This window comes from Gouania willdenowi, unplaced genomic scaffold, assembly GCF_900634775.1.
Source record: "Gouania willdenowi unplaced genomic scaffold, fGouWil2.1 scaffold_312_arrow_ctg1, whole genome shotgun sequence".
Taxonomy (NCBI): domain Eukaryota; kingdom Metazoa; phylum Chordata; class Actinopteri; order Blenniiformes; family Gobiesocidae; genus Gouania; species Gouania willdenowi.
Genome location: NW_021145073.1, coordinates 53,733 through 77,090, shown reverse-complemented (window position 1 = coordinate 77,090; position 23,358 = coordinate 53,733). Strand labels below are relative to the sequence as shown.

Below are 23,358 nucleotides of genomic sequence, written 5' to 3'. Positions count from 1 at the left end.
TTGAAATTACAAACATTTCCCCCCCCCGGAATCAATTACAATTACGTCCTCAATTACTAAAATTCAATTACAATAAATGGCGATTACTAAGCCGAAATTAAAAAGCCCATAAATCATAACCTTCCTCTTGTGCTAGCTTTCTGTTAGCATCTCTAAATGTCTATAATCAGCTGTAAAATACACTAATAAATATTATCTAATTAGTTTCTCATCTATTGATTACCTTGTTAGGATTCATAATCAATGAATATATTGATATTAATATTTATGGTGTGTCACTGTACCCATAGATTTATATTATTTTTAAATGGTAAAATGTGTTAAAGCTTGATATGAAACATATTTTAATAATTATTAACTACATATGTGTAGAACTGTACATAGAACTGTAACATGGTTCAACAGTTTTGCATTAAATTAAAATTGACAATTTTTATAGAATTTTCATGGCAATTACAATTACAAAGTCAATTATCTGAACTCAATTACAATTTAATTACAAATACAACAGCAACAGATTTTATCAAATACGATTGTAATTATAATTACGTCATAATTGTTCACTGATTCAGATGAATAAATACATACATGTGGTTCTCACAGATTCATAAAACAATGGACCATCATTTTGCTGACTCATGTTGAGGTCTGTGTTCAACCGCCCTCCGCTACAGTGGGGGTCCCCGCTCTCTGGGACCTTTAGGTTGAGAACCATCCATATTAATTCTATCCTCGTCACATGTTTGTGATAAACACTTATTTGTCTCTTTGTTTTTTGGTTTTGAGTTTCTCGTTCATGTACTTCATTGTAACGAGAGCGGTCACGACGCAGCACACACACAGCAGGGGGAAGGACACGCACGCCCACCACAGCTGCCTCTTTCCAAACCGCTCCACCAACGTATCCCTCCGCCTGACAAAGTCGCGGGACAGCGCCTCGAGCTGGAACAAGGTGCACAGGGACAGGAAGACGTGGAAGATCTGGTGCCCGTGGCCCACGAAGTCACAGCAGCCTGGGAAGTAGCGCTCTGGGATGGGGCAGGAGAAGAAGAGCGCGCACAGCAGGAAGGACGCCATCTGGAGGGCGTGGTAGGGCAGCGAGTCCCCCCCGGCCCACCCTGTCCAGGGGCTGGTGAGGAGGCGGTGGGCCACGGGGCTGATGTCCACCAGGTAGGCCATGCTGGTGGGGATCAGCTGGCAGATCTTTCGCCTCATAGGGTACGGACGTTTATACCTGTACTTAGCGAAGCAGCATCCGGCGCACGACAACCACCCGAGGAACGCGGCGGCGGGTAGAAACATTAGCCCCACCCTCTCCCTCCACGTCTGCTCTGATGTGTAGAAGTAATGAGCGATAGAGCAGCCGTACTGGTACACAGCCACGCCCACGTAGTCCATGAAGAAGAAGAAATAGTGGGCGTGTTCGGAGTGCGACTGCAGCAGGTGAGCGAGGACGCTGAGGCACAGGTAGGTGAAGGACGAGATCAGGAACAAGCTCAGAGGGAGAGACGCTGCTTCTAAAGTGTAGCCCGTGGCCCCCACCAGGGCCCAGCAGCGCACCAGCAGGACCGGCGCCGCCAACAGGTGGGTCCACACGTTCAGGGACTCGTTGTGGCGCTGGAACAGGCTGAGGAAGTAGCAGCGCCAGTCCTGGTGCACGGGCCGGTACCCGGAGTGGATGTAGGGCTCCCTGAAGAGTTTAGGAACCTGAGAGTCTGTGACCGTGGGGCGGGGGGAGGGGAGCCTGGAGGGAAGGACGTGGGTCAGGACTCCAGCACTGCTCACGCCCAGGGTCATGGTCAGGGTCAGGGGGCTGAGGCGCTGCAGGACGTGGGCCATGATGGACACTGTGGGAACAATGGGAAAGAAACAGCATCACATATGAAGAGCATCGTTTGTCCAAAGTTTAAGTCAAGTTTTTAAAAAACTTTTCACTCTGTTCTCGCGCAAGAGGTCAAAGGTCAAGAGGTATAAATTCTCCACGTCTGACAGAGATTTAGATTATTTTTGGAGCGTTGATTCCTTCAAAGATTTTTTGTGGAAACGTGGCATCAGTCTCCAAGGTAGGAATGCCTATAGCTGCTACAGCTAATGCTACTGAAGCTAACGTTGCTAAAGCTAAAGCTAATGCTGCTACAGCTAACATTGCTAAAGCTAACATTGCTAAAGTTCACATTGCTAAAGCTAATGCTGCTCACAAACTGAAAATTCCAATAATACCCAACTGCAACCACGAATACAGTACAAGCGACGCCCCCTACAAACCACGCCTACTCAAGCAATTTTTCAATGTAACCTTGAATTTAACCAGGAAGTGGAGGCGGTGGCGGTTGAGGTTAGTGAAAGGTTCAATGTTAAATGGTAAATAGACATGATTTATATAGAGCTTTATCACCACTGAAACAGTCTCAAAGTGCTTTACATATCAGCTCATTCACCAGTGGGACAGGACTGACATGCAAGGCACTAGTCGACCACTGGGAGCAACTTAGGGTTCAGTGTCTTGCCCAAGGACACTTCGACACATAGTCAGGTAGTGGGATCGAACCCCCAACCTCTCGATCAGAAGACGACCCTCTACCACCTGAGCCACGGTCGCCCTAGGTTCATGTCCAGGTGTTGGATCAATAGGGCTTATTTTGTAGGGGGCGTGGTTTGTAGCTAGACACTTCTTGATAATTCATGTTTTTTGATCTGAAACAAACTATCACTAATAAAGGTAAATACAGTAAATACATACCAATCATAAGTTAAAAGCTTGTAGAAGGAATGGAAACAGAGGAGGTTTGTTGCTTTAATTCTGTTTCTAACGTTGGTTTTTATAAAAGCTCACATATGAGAATCATTCCTGGGTAGAGTCTGAATTCCTCTCACTGGAGACCCAGGTAGTCTGTGTTTTCATTCACCAGGGGTCACCTGTGTGGAAACAAGAGGACTGCCTTGCTTCTATACTGCTGCTGAGCTGCTCCATCAGTTTTTAAAAGTGCTGAGATCAACAGAAAGTGACATCATCAGAAAACCCTGGTCCCTCCTCCAGTCTGAATATGTGTAATATTAATAATATAAACACTAACGATCTCTGGAATAACATTATAAACGCTGTTAGGTTGGAAACATCAACAGAGTGAATTAACTTTATGTTTATATCGCTCTGACCTTTGACCCCCCAGGTCACATGTGCAGTTCCAGAGAGTGAAAAGACTTATTAGTTGATATTAAAAATACAGCGTTAGACACAACGGTTACACAGCAAAGAGGAAACAGAATAAAACACTGAGGAGCAACAGACTCATGGAGGTTCCTCTGACCCGGTACGTAGGGTGGACCGCGCCCCGTCCACCCCACGTCCTGATGTCAGAGTGGGAATAGACAGTAAATCAAGTATAAACCTAGAGAAGCATATCCATGGTGGAGAGAACATGCTCAGTTCATTTACAGCACTGGTTCTTAAAGCTCCTGTTCCCCCAAATAATCCTGACTAATAACACATTTTTAATTTTATAGAACTAAAGGATCGTTCAGACCAGAGATGGAGCCATATGCAGCCCTCCGTCTTGTTTTGTGCCCCCCCCCCCCCCCCCCCCCCCCCCCCCCCAAAAAAAGAAATGTATAAAAGGACAAAGAAAATACACATAAATGACTTCAAAAACACACAAAATCACAAAAACAGATGACACAAAATGACTCCAGTGATGTCATATTTCATAATTAATCAAAAATCAAACACTAATTAAACTAATCACCTGAAGTAAAAACAAATGTAAAAGTGCAGTCGTCAAAAATACAGGAAATAAAGAAACATTGTTTACAATCTGTGACAAAAAGCTTCTGAAAACCAAAAGGAAATACATTTTTTCAGTCATTTTAAATCATTATTTTTACACTTTAGTTACATTTAGTTCCTGCACCATAACTTATTTCTGCTACATTTTTACTTTCTTTGTGTGTAGACATTTGTTTAGAGGTATTGATCTCAGAAAGAAGGCATTTAGTATGAATATTAAAAGTTTGTAACACCCCACGTGTCATACCTCTATTACCCACCAGGGGGCGTGCTCCACACTTTGAGAAGCACTGATCTGCAGTCTGGACATGGAGTGTCTGTCTCTATGTTTGTCTCTAGTCTCTCAGAGCTCCACAGCTGGAGGTTGATTCCATACCAGTCTCACAATTCTACATACTGCAGCTTTAATCCAAGTGTTCTCAACCTTGGGGGCCAGGATATCATTTGGGGTTGCGAGACACTAAGAAGGAGCCGCCAGATGCTTTTATACTAGAAATATGTTTTGAACATTTTGAGCGAATTTTTGCTTATTTTTACTGTTTTTCTGCAACTTTTTTCATCCAACTTTGCAGATTTAACTTCTGAGTTGTGCTTTTAAAATGAAGACCATCAGCTAACGTTAGCAACTGATTAATCAGTTCAAAATTAATTGTGAATGGTTTCACGTGATTGGATGTTATTTCTCCCTCAGAACCTGAATAATATTAGTGATTAAATAATAGAATGTCCTGCGTCCGTCAATCACTGATGCTAAATGAACCTTTGGACTGGTTTTGGTTCAATTAAAGAAAGAATATTTACTGGAAAATTAGAATATTCATAATTTATCATTGTAGCACTCTTTTTATATATTAGGTACAAAAATAAACACATATAAATATTAAATACCTAATACAATTCATGTTTTTTTAAATAGTATTTTTTGACAGATTAATTTAGTAATAATTAATGTAAGATACAATAAAAATAAAACAGGAACCACTTTAAGGCCGAAACATTTTTATAATATAGGTGTCGACTGTTCGTTTTGGTTTTCAGGTATTTGTTGATTTATTTATAGGTTTCATCTGAAAGCTTCATATTCTGTGAAGTGTTAACGAATGTAAAGTATTTATTTAGTATCATGTGAGGATGAAATAAGACTTGTTTTACAGGAGCTGATGTTTGTCTGAACTCTGGAGGCGTCACATCCGGTTTGTTGATTATTGAGTCTGATCTGTTAGTGCTGACGTCAGCTCACACTCTTCCTCAGTGATGAAGAACACAAACATACAGAGTGAGGACAGACAGAGGAACAGGTATGTAGAATAACCTGTAGCTTCACTGCAGTCAATGAACACACACACACACACACACACACACACACACACACACACACACAAAGCTTGGTGCTGTTTCCAACTGGTTCCCATGGGTTACATCTGATATATATATGTGTGTGTGTATATATATATATATATATATATACACACACACACATATATATATATATGTGTGTGTGTGTATATATCACAGTGATGAAGCTGGATGCAGCCCCCAAAGTAAATGCATGAAAGGACAAAGAAAATACACAAAATGACAGCAAAATACAAAGAATAACAAAACATAAAATGAGAGAAAAATATATACAAAATGGAAAAAAATACCCATAAAGACATGAATAAAGAACACAAAATAACAGCAAAATACACAAAATAAACAACAAAAACACGTCAAATACAAGACAAATGAAAAAAATACCCAAAACAACATAAATATGACAACAAAAACACACAAAATGACAGCAAAAAAATCACTAAAACGCATAAAATGACAAGAATCATAAAAAGGACAATAGATTATACACAATGACTCCAAAAACACATAAAATAACAGCAAAATACACAAAACACAAAAAATAAAATAAAAATATATACAAAATAGACAAAAAAAACCCCAAAACAACATAAATAAAGACAATAATAACACTGTTTGTTTTTTGCTGAGTCAGGTTGATCATTATTCTAAATAGTGACATGAATTTCGATCATGTGACCCTCAGAACAGATCCTATCACGTGATCAAAGTAATCCACCTGCGTCCCCACAGCGCTGTGCACGCGCACAGGCTCGTGCGTGTCTCAGGTGATGCTAACACTCACCTGTCAGGTGGAGCAGCTCCTCTCTCTGCGGACTCCAACCTTCACCTGTCGGATGAATGCAGGTGTGGGCGGGGCTTAAGCACTGGACACGCCCCTCCATCGCCACAACAAACAGGTTAATATTATTACAGCTGCTTTGTCTCTGTCTGTGAACAGCTTCATAAAGTAATCTGATTACTCCTTTACAAAGTAACTTACTGATTATTTGATTCTAAAAGTTACTCATTTAGATTAAAAGTTACTTTATTAGTTACATTCAGCATCCTCCACCGCCTCAACGTAAAATGAGAATGTCTAGTAAATGATAAAAAAAGTGATTAAAATTATGTTTTTGTAATTTTTTTATGTTATTATTTTTCAAATTAAAACACTACATGCAACTGTATTCTATACTTTCACTTCCTCAAATATAAATCTAATGAAAATATCATATATATATATATATATATATATATAACACTGTATCACAAACATGATCATAAAGTCATTAAATATATAAAAATAAAGTAAAGTTTTGTCTCCACCTGCTGGATAAACATGATATCGCAGCTCCTTCTCTTTTCTTCAGCCCCGCCTTTTCCGGTTCCCTTTTCGCGGGAATTTGTATGTAGGCGGGGCTATGAGAGGTTAGAAAATTTCCTATTGGACGACATCTTGACGCTGGCCAATCAGGGTTTACGTTCAACGTGTAACGAGCACGCTGTGGCGCGAAAACCTTTCAGTGGCGGGACTTGTGTGTAGCAGGAGCAGTGTTTGACTCTGTGTCATTTTTCTCTGATTTGAGCTGAAAAAAGCAGCAAAAAACGATGTCTACTGATGTGGTGGATGACCGGGAGATGAGGGAGGCTCAGAGGGACTACCTGGACTTTCTGGACGACGACGTAAGTCATACTATAAGTACAAAGTTATTTTAAGGGAAAAGTGATGTTTTTAAAGCGTGTAAAGTGTTTGTTGAGACAATAGTTTCTCCTCAGATCCTCTATTTATGATCCGTGTGGTTTGTTTCTCTGCAGCAGGACCAGGGCATCTACCAGAGCAAAGTACGGGACATGATCAGTGAGAACAAAGCCCGACTCATAGTGAACATCAACGACCTGAGGAGGCGCAACGACGCCCGGGCTGCAAAGTAAGGCTATAGGGAGGGACGATACACCGAGCTGTAAAGTAAGGTTATAGGGAGGGACGATACACCGAGCTGTAAAGTAAGGTTATAGGGAGGGACGATACACCGAGCTGTAAAGTAAGGTTATAGGGAGGGACGATACACCGAGCTGTAAAGTAAGGTTATAGGGAGGGACGATACACCGAGCTGTAAAGTAAGGTTATAGGGAGGGACGATACACCGAGCTGTAAAGTAAGGCTATAGGGAGGGACGATACACCGAGCTGTAAAGTAAGGTTATAGGGAGGGACGATACACCGAGCTGTAAAGTAAGGTTATAGGGAGGGACGATACACCGAGCTGTAAAGTAAGGCTATAGGGAGGGACGATACACCGAGCTGTAAAGTAAGGTTATAGGGAGGGACGATACACCGAGCTGTAAAGTAGGGTTATAGGGAGTAAAGACTCTACGTAGAGTCTCATTATTGTATTTCTGACAGCGACACTGTATTATTATTATTTATGGTGTACACGTACACGTGTTTCTGTAAATGTTGTTTTAAAGTGTTGAACCTAAACCACTGAGATGTCCTGATGGTGTGAATGTTCCATCAGGCTGATGAACAACTCCTTCGAGGAGCTCCTGGCGTTCCAGCGAGCTCTGAAGGACCTGGTGGCCTCGGTGGACGCCACCTACGCTAAGCAGTACGAGGAGTTCTTCGTGGGCCTGGAGGGAAGCTTTGGTTCCAAACACGTCTCCCCCCGAACCCTGACCTCCAGACTCCTGGGCAGCATGGTGTGTGTGGAGGGGATCATCACCAAGTGTGAGTGTTACTGTAGAAGGATGCACGGAGCAGCGTGTGCACGTTAGTGACCTTTAACCCACCACGCACACAGGTTCTCTGGTCCGGCCCAAAGTGGTACGCAGCGTTCACTATTGTCCCGCCACCAAGAAGACGATGGAGAGGAAGTACACGGACCTGACTTCCTTAGACGCCTTCCCCTCCAGCGCCATCTACCCCACCAAAGTAAGAGCTTGTTATTTTGTTGAAATATCATCAAAGTACATCCATTAGTTTAAGTTACACTGTTTACAGATAGAAATAAACAAAACACCACTAAAACATCACCTCCATGAGTCGAAAAACACAAAGTGAGTCAAACGCACAAAAAAACACCAATAACACACAAAATTATTCAAAGAAACACAAAATGAGTCCAGAAACCACACAGTTGTTTTGTAGTTTCCTGTGTTAATGCTCTGATTGGTCATTATTGTCACATGATTGTGGCTCCACCCCCTGTCTTCCATCGTGACTAACTCCAGCTGTTTGTGTTGTGACAGGATGAGGAGAACAACCCCCTGGAGACAGAGTTTGGTCTGTCCATCTACAAGGACCATCAGACCATCACGGTTCAGGAGATGCCAGAGAAAGCTCCTGCTGGTCAGCTGCCACGCTCCGTGGACATCATCCTGGACAACGACCTGGTGGACGTGGTCAAACCTGGAGACAGGGTCCAGGTGGTGGGCACGTACCGCTGTCTGCCTGGGAAGAAAGGAGGCTTCACCTCGGGAACCTTCAGGTCAGGTGACCACACAGAGCTGGGTTTGTTGGTTAGCTTACTGCGGCTAACGTAGCTCCTTCCTCTCGTCTCCCACCAGGACCATCATGATCGCCTGCAACGTCAAACAAATGAGTAAAGAAGTGTCCCCCAACTTCTCTGCTGACGACGTGGCCAAAATCAGGAACTTCAGTCGGAGTCGATCCATCGTAAGAATGTTTAAACATTTTAACCTATTTTCATCACTTTTTATTACCATATTTTTGCTCCTTTTGATGTATTTTTTCTACATATTTTGCCAGTCACAAATGTTTCTGATATTGACCCTTTTTACCACTTTTCTTGTTTGTTTTTGGCAACTTTAATTTGCAACTTTTAACCAATTTTACCAAATTTTCTACAGTTTTTGGTAACTTTTAGTTTTAACACATTTTATTTCTAAATCTTTAAGATGACTTTATACTTTGAACCAAATAATAGTAAACTTCCTGGATATCTTTTATCATTCGTTTATGTATTTATTTATTATGTATGGAGGGATGGCCCTGGTTCAACACAGTGGAAAAAATCATCATGATAATTTTATGGTTAATAACTTGTATCCATATTAGAAAAAGGTGTAAAATATCGAAGCATTTTTTGAATGATAAATGTTGAAATGTGTGAAATTGACCCCATGGATAATAGGAGGTGAATAAATGTCTTTACATTAAACATGATTCATGATGTAAACGTGACTTTAAATGTCGTTATTCTCCCTCAGGACGTGTTTGACCAGCTAGCTCGCTCCCTCGCTCCTAGCATCCACGGCCATGAGTACATAAAGAAGGCCATCCTGTGCATGCTGCTGGGCGGCGTGGAGAAGGTTCTGGAGAATGGCTCACGCATCAGAGGAGACATCAACATCCTGCTCATTGGTACGGCCCTGGTAGCGCCGTCTGTAGCGCCGTCTGTGCTTTGTGTCTGACGCTCCTCATCCTCTGGTTCCCAGGTGACCCGTCAGTGGCCAAGTCTCAGCTGCTACGTTACGTGCTGCACACGGCGCCCAGAGCCATCCCCACCACTGGGCGGGGCTCGTCTGGTGTGGGTCTGACCGCCGCCGTCACCACCGACCAGGAAACAGGTGAGAGTGTGATTGGAGGCTGTGAGCGTCTGTAACACGTCTGTAACTCTGGTCTATCTGTGACCATGAAGGCGAGCGGCGTCTGGAGGCGGGCGCCATGGTTCTGGCCGACCGTGGCGTCGTGTGCATCGATGAGTTTGATAAAATGTCGGACATGGACCGCACGGCCATCCACGAGGTGATGGAGCAGGGCCGGGTCACCATCGCTAAGGCCGGGATCCATGCCCGCCTCAACGCCCGCTGCTCCGTGCTGGCAGCGGCCAACCCGGTCTACGGCAGGGTGAGTGCCACACCCACACGGAATCGTCACAGTCACTCACAGAACCCCCACCCACAGCCCGCTCCACATGTCCACGTGTTACAGCTGCTCCCTGTTCTTCACAGTACGACCAGTATAAAACCCCCATGGAGAACATCGGCCTCCAGGATTCCTTGCTGTCCCGTTTTGACCTACTCTTCATCATGCTGGACCAGATGGACGCCGAGCAGGACCGAGAGATCTCTGAGCACGTGCTGAGAATGCACCGGTACCGAGACCCACACGAGCAGGAGGGGGCAGGTCAGAACCAGGACTAGAACAGTTCTAGACTCACTGCAGCATGTGAACCAGTTCAGACGTGTGTGTGTGTGTGTGTTTCAGCCATGGCTCTGGGAGGAACCGTAGACGTTCTGGCCACTGAAGACCCTGACGCTTTAGCAGAGGAACACGAGGAGCTGCAGATCTACGAGAAACACAACAACCTGCTGCACGGGAGCAAAAGGAAGAAGTAAGAGCTGCTCTAACATAAGATCACGTTATCAGCACATTCCTGTTCCAGAAAGGAGGTTCAACAAACTCTGGGTATCTGGTTCCATTACAGCTGGTATGAAGTGGGTCAATCAACCCTGAGTATGTAAACCATGGGTTACTGACGTGTACAGTGTACAGCACTTATCATACATAAATGATCAACTTAGAGTTTCTAAAGGATGAGTTCACAATAAATATATAATTATGATTTAAAAGGTTTATTCATGAAGTCTTCCACTTTCATTTGGCCCCAGTAAGTAGAGGAAGTGTACAGCCGTCACCGCTGCAGCCTCAGCTCTACACACAGCGACGGCCACTTGACGTTGCGTCATTTATATTGATTTAGAATTTAATGTCGTCGACGCAGTCGTCTGGACGTCCAAAAACTGCGGACCTTCTGCTTTGAAACGCGCTTCCTTACCCGTTGTGTAACAATCACAATGTTAAAATGTTGTTGTTAGGAGCAAACACTCTGTGTACGTGTAACGCTGTGCGTCCTGTGTCCCAGGGATAAGATCGTGAGTAAAGAGTTCATGAGGAAGTACATCCACATCGCTAAGGGCGTGACCCCCGTGCTGACCGAGGAGGCAGCCAATCACATCGCAGAGGAGTACTCACGCCTCCGGAGCCAGGAGCAGCTGGGCAGTGACATCGCCAGGGTGAGCTGATGATGATGATGATGATTATCATGATCACCATGGTTACCTGATGGCGTCCGTTTCCTCCTCAGACGTCCCCAGTGACGGCTCGTAGTCTGGAGACGCTGATCCGTCTGTCCACGGCCCACGCCAAGGCCCGTATGAGTAAAGCTGTGGAGCTGGAGGACTCAGAGGTGGCGGTGGAGCTCGTTCAGTTCGCCTACTTTAAAAAGGTCAGTGAACGCCTCACTGTACGTCTCACTGTAATTTTCTGACGACCCCAAAGACTTTTTTCTTTTTCTATAATTATTGTTTTGATCCTGTTTGTGACGTTGTTACAAATACAGAATTAGTGACAAATTGCACCAGCTCAGATATTATTTATACTATTTTATTTGAACTATTTGTAATTGTATGGAGGTACATTAGTGTCTTTATTATTCAATCAAAAAAGAAAAATCACTTCAATCAAAAGTTTTTATTTATTTCAAACAAACAAAAAAGAAAATTAATAAATAAATCATAATACACATTTGATTCATTCAACAAGGGACAGAAAGAAGCCTCTGCTTGTTATTCTTCACCACTAACAACTGTAAAATCATATTAAATAAATTAACAATACAAATATTCTTATCGACCTATGAGTTTATACATTAGATATCTCACTCGTATAATTTTTTTTTCTCTACCTTTAAAATTCACATCAAATTTTTGATGTTAAAGCTCATGAAACCAGACGAGCATTATCAACGTGAAAAAAAATCTGATGTGAATTTTATATATATATAAAAAAAAATTATACGACCTGCATTTTCAATGTAAACAATAAATAAATAAAATGCATTTTTAATGTGAACAGCAGATTAGATGTACAGTACATTTCCTCTTCTTCATTGTGTCGACAGTGTATTTAAATGTGTTTGAAACAAGATTAATGTATAAGTGTAATATGTAATGTATAAACCCATGGTTTTTGTTGTTGTTTCACATTTTCACTGTTTTCTCATAAACGACCTTCCATAATTTTCAATCAACGAATAAAATGTTCAAATGCAACAAAAAACCCAAATAATTGCATTTTAACACTTTTTTTTTTTTTTTATTGAAGTCATCTTTTTTGTATTTGGGCCATATTATGGTCAGTACATTGGTGTTTTTATTTTTAATAAAATAAAAAAAAATTCTACCAAAGAAAATTGTTTAAAGGTAAATATTGAGCGTGTCGTAGCATTAGAGATGCTAACAGGAAGCTAACACAAGAGGAAGGTTACATTTAATGTTATTAAAGGATCAGTAATTGAGATTAATTGTAATTGACATTTAGTAATTAAGAATGTATTTGTAATTAACTTTCAGGGAAAAAAATAATAATTTAAATTTTGGTCACTGTAATCACAAATGAGTTGTAATTGAACATGGAATGTAATTGTAATTAACCCCAACCCTCGTGTGTGCAGGTTCTGGAGAAAGTGAAGAAACGATCGAGGGCGGAGCCTGGCTCTGGGTCAGAGGAGGAAGAGGATGAGGAGGCGTCGACGCAGCGTTCTCAAAGATCCCAGAGGAAGAGGTGAATGAACCTCCTGATGGTTCCTCAAACATGGAGATCAGCCTGAAGCTGTAGAACGACTTTCCTCTCTTCCTTCGTTCTTTAGACTCTTAAGATTCTTTTAACCTCTTCAAACCCAACGGACCCACCGGCGGGGGCAGCTCCATTCTCTGTGACTCTCACGGGTGTAAATGTTGTAAAGAAGGAATGAAATCACACATTCTATTCCTCACTGTAGTCATAAGAAACTATAGAAGCTAAATCTGTAGCTAACCCACATTCACAGCACACACACCAGGACATTATGTTCAAAGAATGAAAAGTCCACAACTCAGTAAACTCTGCATTTTCCATCTGCTGTGAGTCACAAAATAAACACAGATCTATATAGTCTAGAGTCTACATGAAACTACAGGCTGAGCTGAATCCACTGATATACAGGTCAGGTACGTTACGTACCAAAACAACGCCACAAAACCAGAAAAAGCAATTTTAGTCGACGAAATCAACAGATTTACTAGACAATTTTTAACCGCTGGTATAGGAAACAAACTAAACCTACTGTAATTTATGTGTATATGTAATAAATAAAACACAAATGTAACTTTATTTTAACACAACAGTCTTATTTCAATATAAAATCAGTGCTGAATAACAGACTGTTGAGTTTGAAATGGTGTGTTTCTCCCTTAATAATGCAAACAAAAATGTGCAATAAATATTAATTTATACAAAACAAATAGTGCAAATATCAAAGATCATAAACTCAAAAACCAAAATAAATCGGAATTCACTCAAAACATAAATTTGTAATTATTTTTAAATTGCAGGGTTTCAACCTTTTAAATAGTAACGTAAACTACTGTAAACTAGGCCGTGTTTCACGCATGCGTTGAAAAGATGATGTCGTGACCGATCGAGCCAATGAGAGCCGAACAGGAACAAATGTCATATCCTGTGCACAAAGCAGTATCAAAACAAAGATGGCGGCCGACATGGAGAAGTTTTTAAAACACCTGGATAAATTGTTGAAACCACAACAAGAAGCTTTAAAACCATTAGTCTGTACCGTACTACTGGCTCTGATTGGCCATGGCTAAAGCCCCTCCCATATTGTTTGATATCACCAATTTCTACAGATTGAGTTTTACAACAATTGGTCAAAGCATTGCTGAATAACACACATGCGTAACGCCACCAAAGAGTGGAACCATAATTAGCATTACGCATGGCACAGCAGAAACCTGAATAAAAATGTGTTCATTTCAACACCTACATTAACAATGATTGGAATTAATTTGACTGACATTTTACAGATACACACTTTTTTACAAATGTGTGGAAAACGTTGGCACAGTTGTGGTAAAGTGGGCTTCAGCCTCAACTTTTATTTACAAAAACGTGAATCTTTAGTCTAATGTTTATTATTATCACCAAACTTGCTGCAGTTGATGTTCATACATTAGTTCAATTATTTCTGCTTTTATAGCCTTTGATGATGAGAATTGGCTTCATATTTGATGTAAATCTCCTGTGGACTACAGAGTTCTGTATTTATTGTCACTCTGTATCATATGTTTCATATCATGTTTAACCACTAACGGTCCTACTTCAATCTGAACAAAAATTAGCCATGTACAGTAGGTCATGTAGCAGCTTAGAAACCCATTATTTATGTGTTACTTTGTTATGAAATGATTCTAGTCTCAGACAGTCAGAGCTGCCCACATGAATTTACATTTCTTGTTTATGAATGTGTCTTTAATCTTTGTGAAACACTTTGTGGTTTAAATAAAGTTGACTTATTTAGTTACTAATGTTTGCTTTCTGTCCTGCAGGGGGCGCCATGGCTCCCAGGGTGATGAGACCTACAGTCCCTACGACTTCAGTGAAGATCAGGAGGTTCCAGAGAGTAAGTATTAAATATTTAATTATTATTAAGACTGCATATTAATGTCACATTAAAATAAAAAGATATCTGAACACGACAAGATTAATATTGTAATTTTATAAGAATGAAGGTGTTATATTTCAAGATTAAAGTCATAATATTTTGAGAATTACCACTTTGATCTTGAAATTATGATTTTAATCTCAAAATATTACAACTTTATTCTCAAAAGAATATGACTATTCTCATAAAATTGACTTTAATTGAAAAATATTATCACTATAGAACTTTATTCTCAAAATGACGACCTTAATCTCAAAATATTACGACTATAATCTCAAAATATTACGACTTTAATCAAAAAAAGACATGACTTTATTCTCATAAAATTATGACTTGAATCAAAAATATTACAAACGTGATCTTGTAGTATTTTAATGTGTCCCTAATACTATATAGTATAAAACAGTGAAATAAATGTAGATTAAAGCTCAGAAATCAATAATCTATAATAATATCCATTAAATCATCAAAGCAGAGGAAATCCCTTTTTTCATTGGTTGGTGCTGATCCTGCAGTGGGCGGAGCTACTGTAATAATTTTAGAAGGTTCAGAATAAATGGTCATTAAAGTTCAAATGTTGTGTGTGTGTGTGTGTAGTTCAGGCTGGGACCCCGAAACCAGCCAAGACGCAGCAAGCCGACGAGCCAATGGAGCCTGAGGGGGCGGAGCTCTCTGCTGAGAGGTGTTTGACGTCCTCCCTGATGTGTGTGTGTGTGTGTGTAACTAAAGTGTGTGTGGTCCTGTCCTCAGGCTGAAGGAGTTCAAGTCGTCGCTGTTTGCCGTCTTCCAGTCTGCACATGCTCAGTCCGTCAAGATGGCGTCGCTAATGGACGCCATCAACACGGAGCGTCAGCAGCAGTTCCTAGAGGCCGAGGTACGAGCTGCGCTGACCCGCATGCAGGACGACAACCAGGTAATGGTGGCTGATGACATCATCTTCCTCATCTGAGGAGTGGGCGGAGCCTCAAAGCAGTGGCGTGAACGCTGAGGATCTCATTAGATGTTCAAACTTAAATATCTGATGTTTGTAAATAGTTCAATGTTGTGATTTCTGTTAAAGTGTAAAAATAAAACATACTTGGTTATAAAACAAAACCTCTGACATATTGTTTTATTTCTTTTATATATATAACATATTAATTACATAGATTTAGGAACACAAGTGGTTACTACGCTTTATTTCAGGCCTTAGGCTGCATTTACAGGAATGTTGAACATTTTAAACAATAGTGATGTTTTGTTTTCAGTCTTAATGTAATCTACTCAGTCTTTATGAATTTTGATTTATTATGAGTGTATTCTACTTTCCATTTTTTCACGGCTGTGACGTCTTTTAACGTAAACACGGTGCGAATCTGAGCAGAAGAACATTTGAATTCATTCAAAATGAATAATGTGACTTAATTTTATTGTATCCTAAAAACACGTGCGTGTGTGAAAGAGCAATGAGGTGATTAAAGTATTCATTTGTTTTACATTAGGATAAACTATGAGTGAATGAATGAATGAAAGTTTATTTTAAAGGTCATACAAATCAAAAGTTTGAAAACAACATATTTTAAATGGGTAAGAATAAGCTTAAACTTAATTAATCCTGCCTACTTTCTAGTTTCTACTACCTGCTAATTCTAAGTTCACGTTAAAACTGAACCTGGTGCTTTATATTTTAAGCTAATCAATATATTTTTGTTCTTTTCATTACAGATTATGATTGTTAAACATTTTAATAAGTTGTCAACATACATTCTACACCTTCTAGTTCATATTTTTATCCATGTTTACAGCCACTCACACTCTTGTTGTTTCTCTCAATGCAGTTGAGTTCATGTCTAGATGGAAACCCAGTCCTTTGTCAGGATTCATGAATTATTTAAAGTGGTTTGGATATTTTTTGGTGTTATTGAAATTAACATCCAGGCTTCTACTATTGAAATTAATGATTGATAATCTATTGACAACTGTAATGTTCATATTGTACTTTTCATGTGTGAAGAAGCAGCAGTTGTTGGTAAATGATGGTCCGTGTAGTGAAAAGTTTCTGATCCTCATCAACATCAATGTTTAGAATGTTCTGTCAGACTGTATTATAGTTGTGTTAATAATGGCCAACAGTCTGATTTATGATGCTTACTTCCATTGATTTCATTAATAATTTGCTATTTGTGGTTCATGTGTTTAGTTTATCCCTGTTTTTTTAACCTCTTCAGCCCCAACATGCTTATCAAGCGCTACCAGCCTCCAGGGCAGAAGTCTGATCACATCAGGACAGTAAAACCACACGTGCCACGCACGGTGCGGAAACGTCCAGCATGTAAAAGCGGACAAAGGTGAGGGGTGAGGTCCAACTCGCTGTCCTGAACAGACACTCCCCTGAACAAAGCCCAGGATGTGGCAAGACCCCGAGAGGAGTGTGTGTGACCCGTAGACGGCTGCAAACCCTGACATGAGTAAGCCAAAGCACGGAGTTGCTTAGTAACAGGCTTCCCCTTACGGGGATTGGTCCAGGAGACGAACAGCTGATCACTCCTCCTGAGGCTCCTCGTCATATCCATATAAGTGTGAATCACACAAACAGGACATAACACATTCGGCTGCTGCTGCTCACCCTGTGAGGCAAAAAAGGCCAAAAGGTCAATGGGAGAACACGAGCCCACAACCTTTGGCACAAAGGCAGGGTTGGGTCTCAGGATGATCCTTGCATCACCAGGGAAAAGTCCCTCCAAAACCACCACCAGATCCCACGATGGTACCAGTGGTCTGGACACGGGGTGGAGCCTACGTGCTCCCTTCATAAACCAGCAGGTCAGCGGGTGCTGACTGGCTGAATTATCCCCAAAGCCAACGTGACAGACGGCAATCGCTGCCAAATACACTTTCACGGTGGAAAAGGCTTTGGTTTGGTCAATCAGGTCCTGCAGAAATGACAAATCACTCCCACCGGGCACTGAAAAGGAAAGTGGTTCCTCTGGAAGCCCCACCCATCAAAAAGCCTCCACCTATGGTTATAAAGAGACTTAGTGGAGGGGCCGCAAGCACTCGTGGAGATCACACTCTGTGATAATCCTACGGCTGATACATTGAGCCACTCAGGGCCCTCAGCGTCAGGACGGGGGTGGAAAACTGTGCCGTGCAGCAAGGAGCGTGCAGCAGGGATAACACCGGAGTCAAAAAGCCCCTGGGGACCAACGTGTGCTGGAGCAACAGCGTTGAAAGGAGCCGTCAGCTGGAGCTGAGGCCCCGAGGTTCACTACCTTTGGGCCTCAGTGAATTACAGTTCTTACCAATCAAAGCAAGGTAAGCTCTGTGTTTTACCTACTTCTCCACCTGTTGTGGTCTAGAGCAGGAGCTATTCCTGTCAGCGTCCATCGATTGGAATGAAGAAAATCCACCTGTGGACAAATGGCGTCTGTCTGTGACCTCCTTTTATAGGAGGTGGGTGACCCCCTAGTGGACGGACGCGCTTCATCGGCCAATCAAGATTGGCAGATTGAAATAAATGCTTCTGAGGAATGCAGACAGAGGTTACATCCCATAGTGAGACATCTCACGAAATATTATGAAATAGAACACAGAGTTCTCTAACAAGTCTACGTGAAACTACAGGCTGAGCTGAATCCACTGATTTACAGGTCAGGTATGTTACGTACAAAAACAACGCCACAAAACCAGAAAATACAAGAGTGGAAAAAATACCTTTGTTGTTTCTGATCAAAAGTTGCTTTGTTGTTGTGCATAAAGTATTTTGATAAATTAAAGTTGTGTCATCAGATAAACGCTGCCATTTCACTGTCGAGAAATCTGCATAGCGCTCGTACATAAAATGGCCGTCCCCTCCATTACCCAGCTCTGATTGGCCAGGGCTAAAGCCACTCCCATAGTGTTTGATATCACCAATTTCTACAAGTTCTGAGCTTTACAACGATGTGATTTCGTTGCTCTGTAACATGTGCAATGACAAATAAACTCATCTCTGTGTCAATTATTCTGATTGGTCAAAGCATTGCTGAACTTGATCAATTTATCTGACATGTTACGTTACAAACTTTTTTCCAAACTTGTGAAAAACTTTGGCACAGTTGTGGTAAAGTTTAGCCTGAACTTTTTTGTACAAAAACAAGTGTATCTTTGACCTAATGTTTATTATATGTCCATACATTAGTTCAATCATTTAAATGATTATGTAAATCTTTATTTTTTTTATTTTTTTTTGGCAGACAACAAATTTCTGTATTTAAAACATGATTTATTGTCACTCAGTATCATATATTTCCAAAATGTCACATCATCTGTAACAGAATAGCCATGTAGGTCACGTTATGGTTATGTCAGTGACTCCTTTTGTCAGATGGTCATTTTTTACGTTTGATCCTCTTCACCTTCTTCTCTGTGTTAGCAGTAATATTAGCAAAGCTTATGATACAGTTCTGTTCTACAGTGACAAAAAGTCCTTTTCACGTCCTGTTCTTCTAACGTTGCATGTTGCAAACACAAGATTGTCATGAACACAGCTGGACCCTCAGGATGGAGATGTAACCCATATCAAATATACAGTATATGGCTACCAAAGGTCCCTATAGCATTGAGAGTTAGAAATGTAGTTTCTGGGTCCTTTCTATGTTTACTATAGTATCAGTGTTTGTCGTATTGGGCCTGGGTCAACCATTCTGACCCAATGGAACATGAGATGAGTCGTTAGGGATTTCCAACAAAATGTGCTGCATTCCACTTGTACAAGGAAGTCATGGTTCCGAGTTCCGAGTGGCAGTTTTTAATTGGAACGTCCCCTGAATTTTTATTATTTCATTTCTTCACAACCCCCCAGATCAGATACAGTAGCCCCTGAATTACTGTCAACTGGAAAATGCAATGAATTTTCTGTATATTTCAATGAAAAAATACAATCAATAAGGTCAAACATCAGAACAAACCAGCAAAACAGCTTCAACCACTGGGGGAGGAGTCAACTACAATGTTACAGTTTATTACAGTGAACCCAAAAACAATAGAGGAAACTGTTCAGCAGCTGAATCATCAACGTGCTGCCTTGACACAAAACCCTCAAACTTCTTTAAAACTGTTGATGTCATGTGTTTGTTGATGATTTTAAATGATTTTACTGATTATTTGAAATGTTCTTATTGATTTTAAGCTGTTGAATGTTTTCTGTTGTACTTTTTGATCATGTAAATCACACTGAGTTGCCTTGTGTATGAAATGCTTTATACAAATACATTTGGCCTTGTTTTAAGTCAATCTTCTTCGTGTATCACTGGGTTGTATTTGGCGTGTGGACCACTAGGCCCCGCCCACAGGCAACTAATCCAATGTAATCAACTGAGTTTGAATCAAACCTTTTTAAGTAACTTTTTGAGTGAGTTCTGGGGCCCCAGGGTTCTGTCCTGGGGCCCCTTCTCTTCACCATCTATCTACTCCCACAAGGCAATATTTTCAGGAAACATGGACTCAACTTCCACTGCTACGTAGTAGACATCCAACATCTCCCCTCTAAGCCCAACATGCGTCTGGTGCCTGAGAAATAAAATGTGTTATTATTATTATTACAAGAAGTTATTATTAGTAAAAAAAACCAGACACTAGTGGTGTGTACACTACAGAATGTCTAGAGGATCAGGTTTAATTCCACACATTGTTGTGAACAGATTGTTAAAGGTTTTCTGAGGACCAATCAGGAGTTATTGGCTACATCTGTGATGTTCTCCATCAGCTGACTCTAATCAGTAGCTCAGAGTCTATATAGGGGGCGTTTACTATCAGAGAGTCATCACCATCAGTTGACTTTATGTTCTGTTGTTTTCAGTTTGATGAAGAATCATTTTGACCAGTTTCTCCTCCTGTCTAATGACTTCACCTTCACTTTTGGTTTTAGGTCCAAACCTTTAGTTTGTCCATCATTTTGGTAGAATCAGTGGGAATAATTATATAATTTAATCACATCAAACCTCTCAGTAGTTTATACACTGTAGTCTTTATTTATTGTTGGTGCAATAAAAACATGTAGTGTCAGCTTACATACATTAACCAGGTCAATGTTCTCCAAATAACAGAAGTAAGAGAACAGATCCATAAACTGTTTTTGATATTTTTTATTCATTTCTCTCATGAATGTGGAGCAGAAACACATTGGTCATGTTTAGTCTCCATGGATACTGATGTCCAGTTCAACCATCATTAGATTACAGTGACAAAAAAACACTGGAGTTTGTGGACTACAGAGAGTACAGAACCACTGACGTTAATATATTTTAACAAATCAGTGATTTATGATCACTTTAATAATTTATTTCTACCTGAGTAAAGACCAAAGCAAAATGGCGCCGCGTAGTGACGTCATCTTCAACTTTTTTTTTTTTTTTTTTTTGTCGTGTCCAGGTTGAAAAAGCCAACAAAATGAAAATATGAAATAAAATAAAAACATTGTACAAGGGGTATTTTTTTAAAAAAAATTCAATAAATGTAATCTCTGAATAAATCTCTGAAACAATAAAATTTCCAATTTTAAAGCAGACCATGAAGGGTACATTTAGCATATCTACATTTGTGTATATAATATTTTATTATAATTAAATTATGAATCAAAAATTGATGTTTATTTTTAAGGAAGATGCTGAATTGAACATTTTGAAATGACCAGAATTTTTATTATTAGAAAACAACAAAACATAGAGTTCCATAATTGTAAATATTTCACAAATAAATGTTTTGTTGTTTCGAAATGGATATTTTTTATTTATTTTTTTTCCTTTATTATAAATCTTTGCATAGCACCCAATCTTACATTTTATCTCAAAATCATCCCAAATCAATATTTATTTTATTTATTTTAATTATTCAGTTTATTTTTGACATGGCTACATTCACTTTTTTTTTTTTTGTACATGCCGAAAAAGCAGTTTGCTTATCTGGGTCCCGTCCCCTGTTTTACCATCGCAAATTTACATGGGTTTACATGTCTCTCTGGTCAAACATTCTTGAGTTGTTCTGAACCGTCCTTTTTTGTGTATTCTCATCTGTAGTCAGTGTTGTCTTTTTTTTTTGTTATGTTTCCATCACTATTTAATGAATCACTTCATAAACATTTTAAAAATGACAGTTTTGCCTAACTTTCTGTACCTGTTACTTCTCTCTCCTCAACCCTCCTTTTATCAAATGTTAAAAAAAAACCTTTTCAATTTAATTTGGAACAGCAAACGTCCAAGACTTAAGCTTTCCTTGTTGTATTTGCCTTATGATAGAGGTGGACTGCTATTACCAATTCTGATGTGGTACTACTGTATATGGGCAGCTCAGATTAGAGCCGACATGTTCTATTTTGTTACGAACGAACCCCCATCGTGGGTTATTATGGAATCCCAGTCAATTACAATTCCTTTAAACCTTTATAATGTCTCTGCAGATGGAAAAAGCTGATCAAACAAACGAGGAACCCCTTCCTGAGGAACACCATATTGGTCTGGTACAGTGTTCTTGCTCTTATTTTACACCACTTTATAGTCATGACCAGGCAGGACAGATCCTGGATTTAAATTTTGGGCTGATGAGGGAGCAGCGAAAGTGTCGGACCTTTACAAGGATGACAAATTAATGTCATTTCAGGAGCTTCAAACAATTTATTTTATATAGCGCTTTATCACAACAATGAAAATATTGGTTCTATTATTTTTGGTGTGGGCGTCTGAGCCTCTTTTGTGTCAGTGTAGGTTAAGGTTAAAAAATGTGATTGTTAAAATGTGTGAAAGCTTGATATGAAACATATTTTAATAATTAATTACATATGTGTAGAACTGAACATAAAACTGTAACATGGTTCAACAGTTGTGTGTTAAATTAAAATTTTTATAGAATTGTCATGGTAATTACAATTGCAAAGTCAATTATCTGAACTCAATTACATTTTAATTAGGATTACAACAGCAACAGATTTTTAAAATTATAATTATAATTACACCATAATTGTAATTATCAATTACATGATTACAGTTATTGTTGACCACAACCATGAGTACATGTTCCACTGGAAAATTACAGTAAATTGACATTAAACTGTTTGTTATATCCCAACATTGTTATTATTTCTGTATTTATGTTTTTTCCAGTAATCACTTATTTTTGAACAATTCCAGAATTTATGGTTCTAATTAATATTTACAGTTTGTCGAGCGTGGAAGAAGCTGATTTACTGGTTGTTTGGTGGTTCTCCCACATATTGTTGTTGTTTTGCTTGTTGTGAAGCATTTTGTGCATTTCTGTAGTTTTTCCTATAGAATGTATTTTTTTTTTCAGTTATTTTTGTGTATTTGTGTTGTTTTGCTTGTTTGTTAGTACTGTGGCTTTTCTGAGTCATTTTCTGTAATTTTGTTTATTTTTCTGAGTAATTTTGAGCATTACTGTTGTCGTTTTGTTCATTTTTGTAGTATTTTCTGTGTTTTTCTCGCCTTTTACTGTATTTTTCTGCAAAGTTATAATTTTTTTTTAATGTATTCTTGCTTTTGTTTGTGTATTTTTCTCTCATTTTGTACGTTTACTTTGGAGGCCACATAAAATTAGACTGAGTGCCGCATGTGGCCCCCAGTCCACCAGTTGCCTATATCTGCTCTAAAGGGCCGGATTTGGACCCTGCACCATAGGTTTGAGACGTGTCCTAACAGTTGTTATTTTAGCAGCTGTTTGTGAATGACTTTGATCAAAACAAGGAAAA

General features: G+C 39.8%; 2 protein-coding genes across 3 annotated transcripts; one reads left to right on the top strand and one right to left on the bottom strand.

Annotated features, from left to right (window-relative positions):
- Window positions 1-557: 557 nt before the first annotated feature.
- LOC114459437 (membrane progestin receptor beta-like) lies at window positions 558-5,952 on the bottom strand. 2 transcript variants are annotated; one of them, XM_028441693.1, is made up of 2 exons: window positions 5,925-5,952; window positions 558-1,847 (listed from the first exon to the last, which is right to left on the bottom strand). In XM_028441693.1, the coding sequence occupies exon 2, from the start codon at window positions 1,837-1,839 to the stop codon at window positions 757-759; it is 1,083 nt and encodes a 360-aa protein (XP_028297494.1). In that variant the 5' UTR covers window positions 1,840-1,847; window positions 5,925-5,952; the 3' UTR covers window positions 558-756. The 2 variants fall into 2 exon arrangements, with proteins under 2 accessions (XP_028297494.1, XP_028297492.1); XM_028441691.1 differs by lacking the exon at window positions 5,925-5,952 and adding an exon at window positions 2,834-3,027.
- Window positions 5,065-15,623, top strand: LOC114459436 (DNA replication licensing factor MCM3-like). Its single transcript, XM_028441690.1, has 19 exons — window positions 5,065-5,082; window positions 5,826-6,039; window positions 6,709-6,805; window positions 6,938-7,050; window positions 7,641-7,849; window positions 7,923-8,053; window positions 8,371-8,609; window positions 8,689-8,797; window positions 9,352-9,505; window positions 9,580-9,711; window positions 9,783-9,991; window positions 10,096-10,270; window positions 10,352-10,478; window positions 11,010-11,160; window positions 11,232-11,372; window positions 12,600-12,709; window positions 14,527-14,600; window positions 15,240-15,324; window positions 15,393-15,623. Exons 3-19 carry the CDS (start codon window positions 6,731-6,733, stop codon window positions 15,589-15,591), a joined length of 2,433 nt encoding a protein of 810 aa, XP_028297491.1. The 5' UTR covers window positions 5,065-5,082; window positions 5,826-6,039; window positions 6,709-6,730; the 3' UTR covers window positions 15,592-15,623.
- Window positions 15,624-23,358: the final 7,735 nt, after the last annotated feature.

Excerpts from the sequence above, each read along its gene's own strand:
- LOC114459436 (XM_028441690.1), top strand. The coding sequence starts at position 6,731 with ATGTCTACTGATGTGGTGGATGACCGGGAGATGAGGGAGGCTCAGAGG. Across the intron at positions 9,712-9,782 it reads CACCACCGACCAGGAAACAG|GCGAGCGGCGTCTGGAGGCG; the intron begins GTGAGAGTGTGA and ends GTGACCATGAAG. Across the intron at positions 15,325-15,392 it reads GCGGAGCTCTCTGCTGAGAG|GCTGAAGGAGTTCAAGTCGT; the intron begins GTGTTTGACGTC and ends TCCTGTCCTCAG.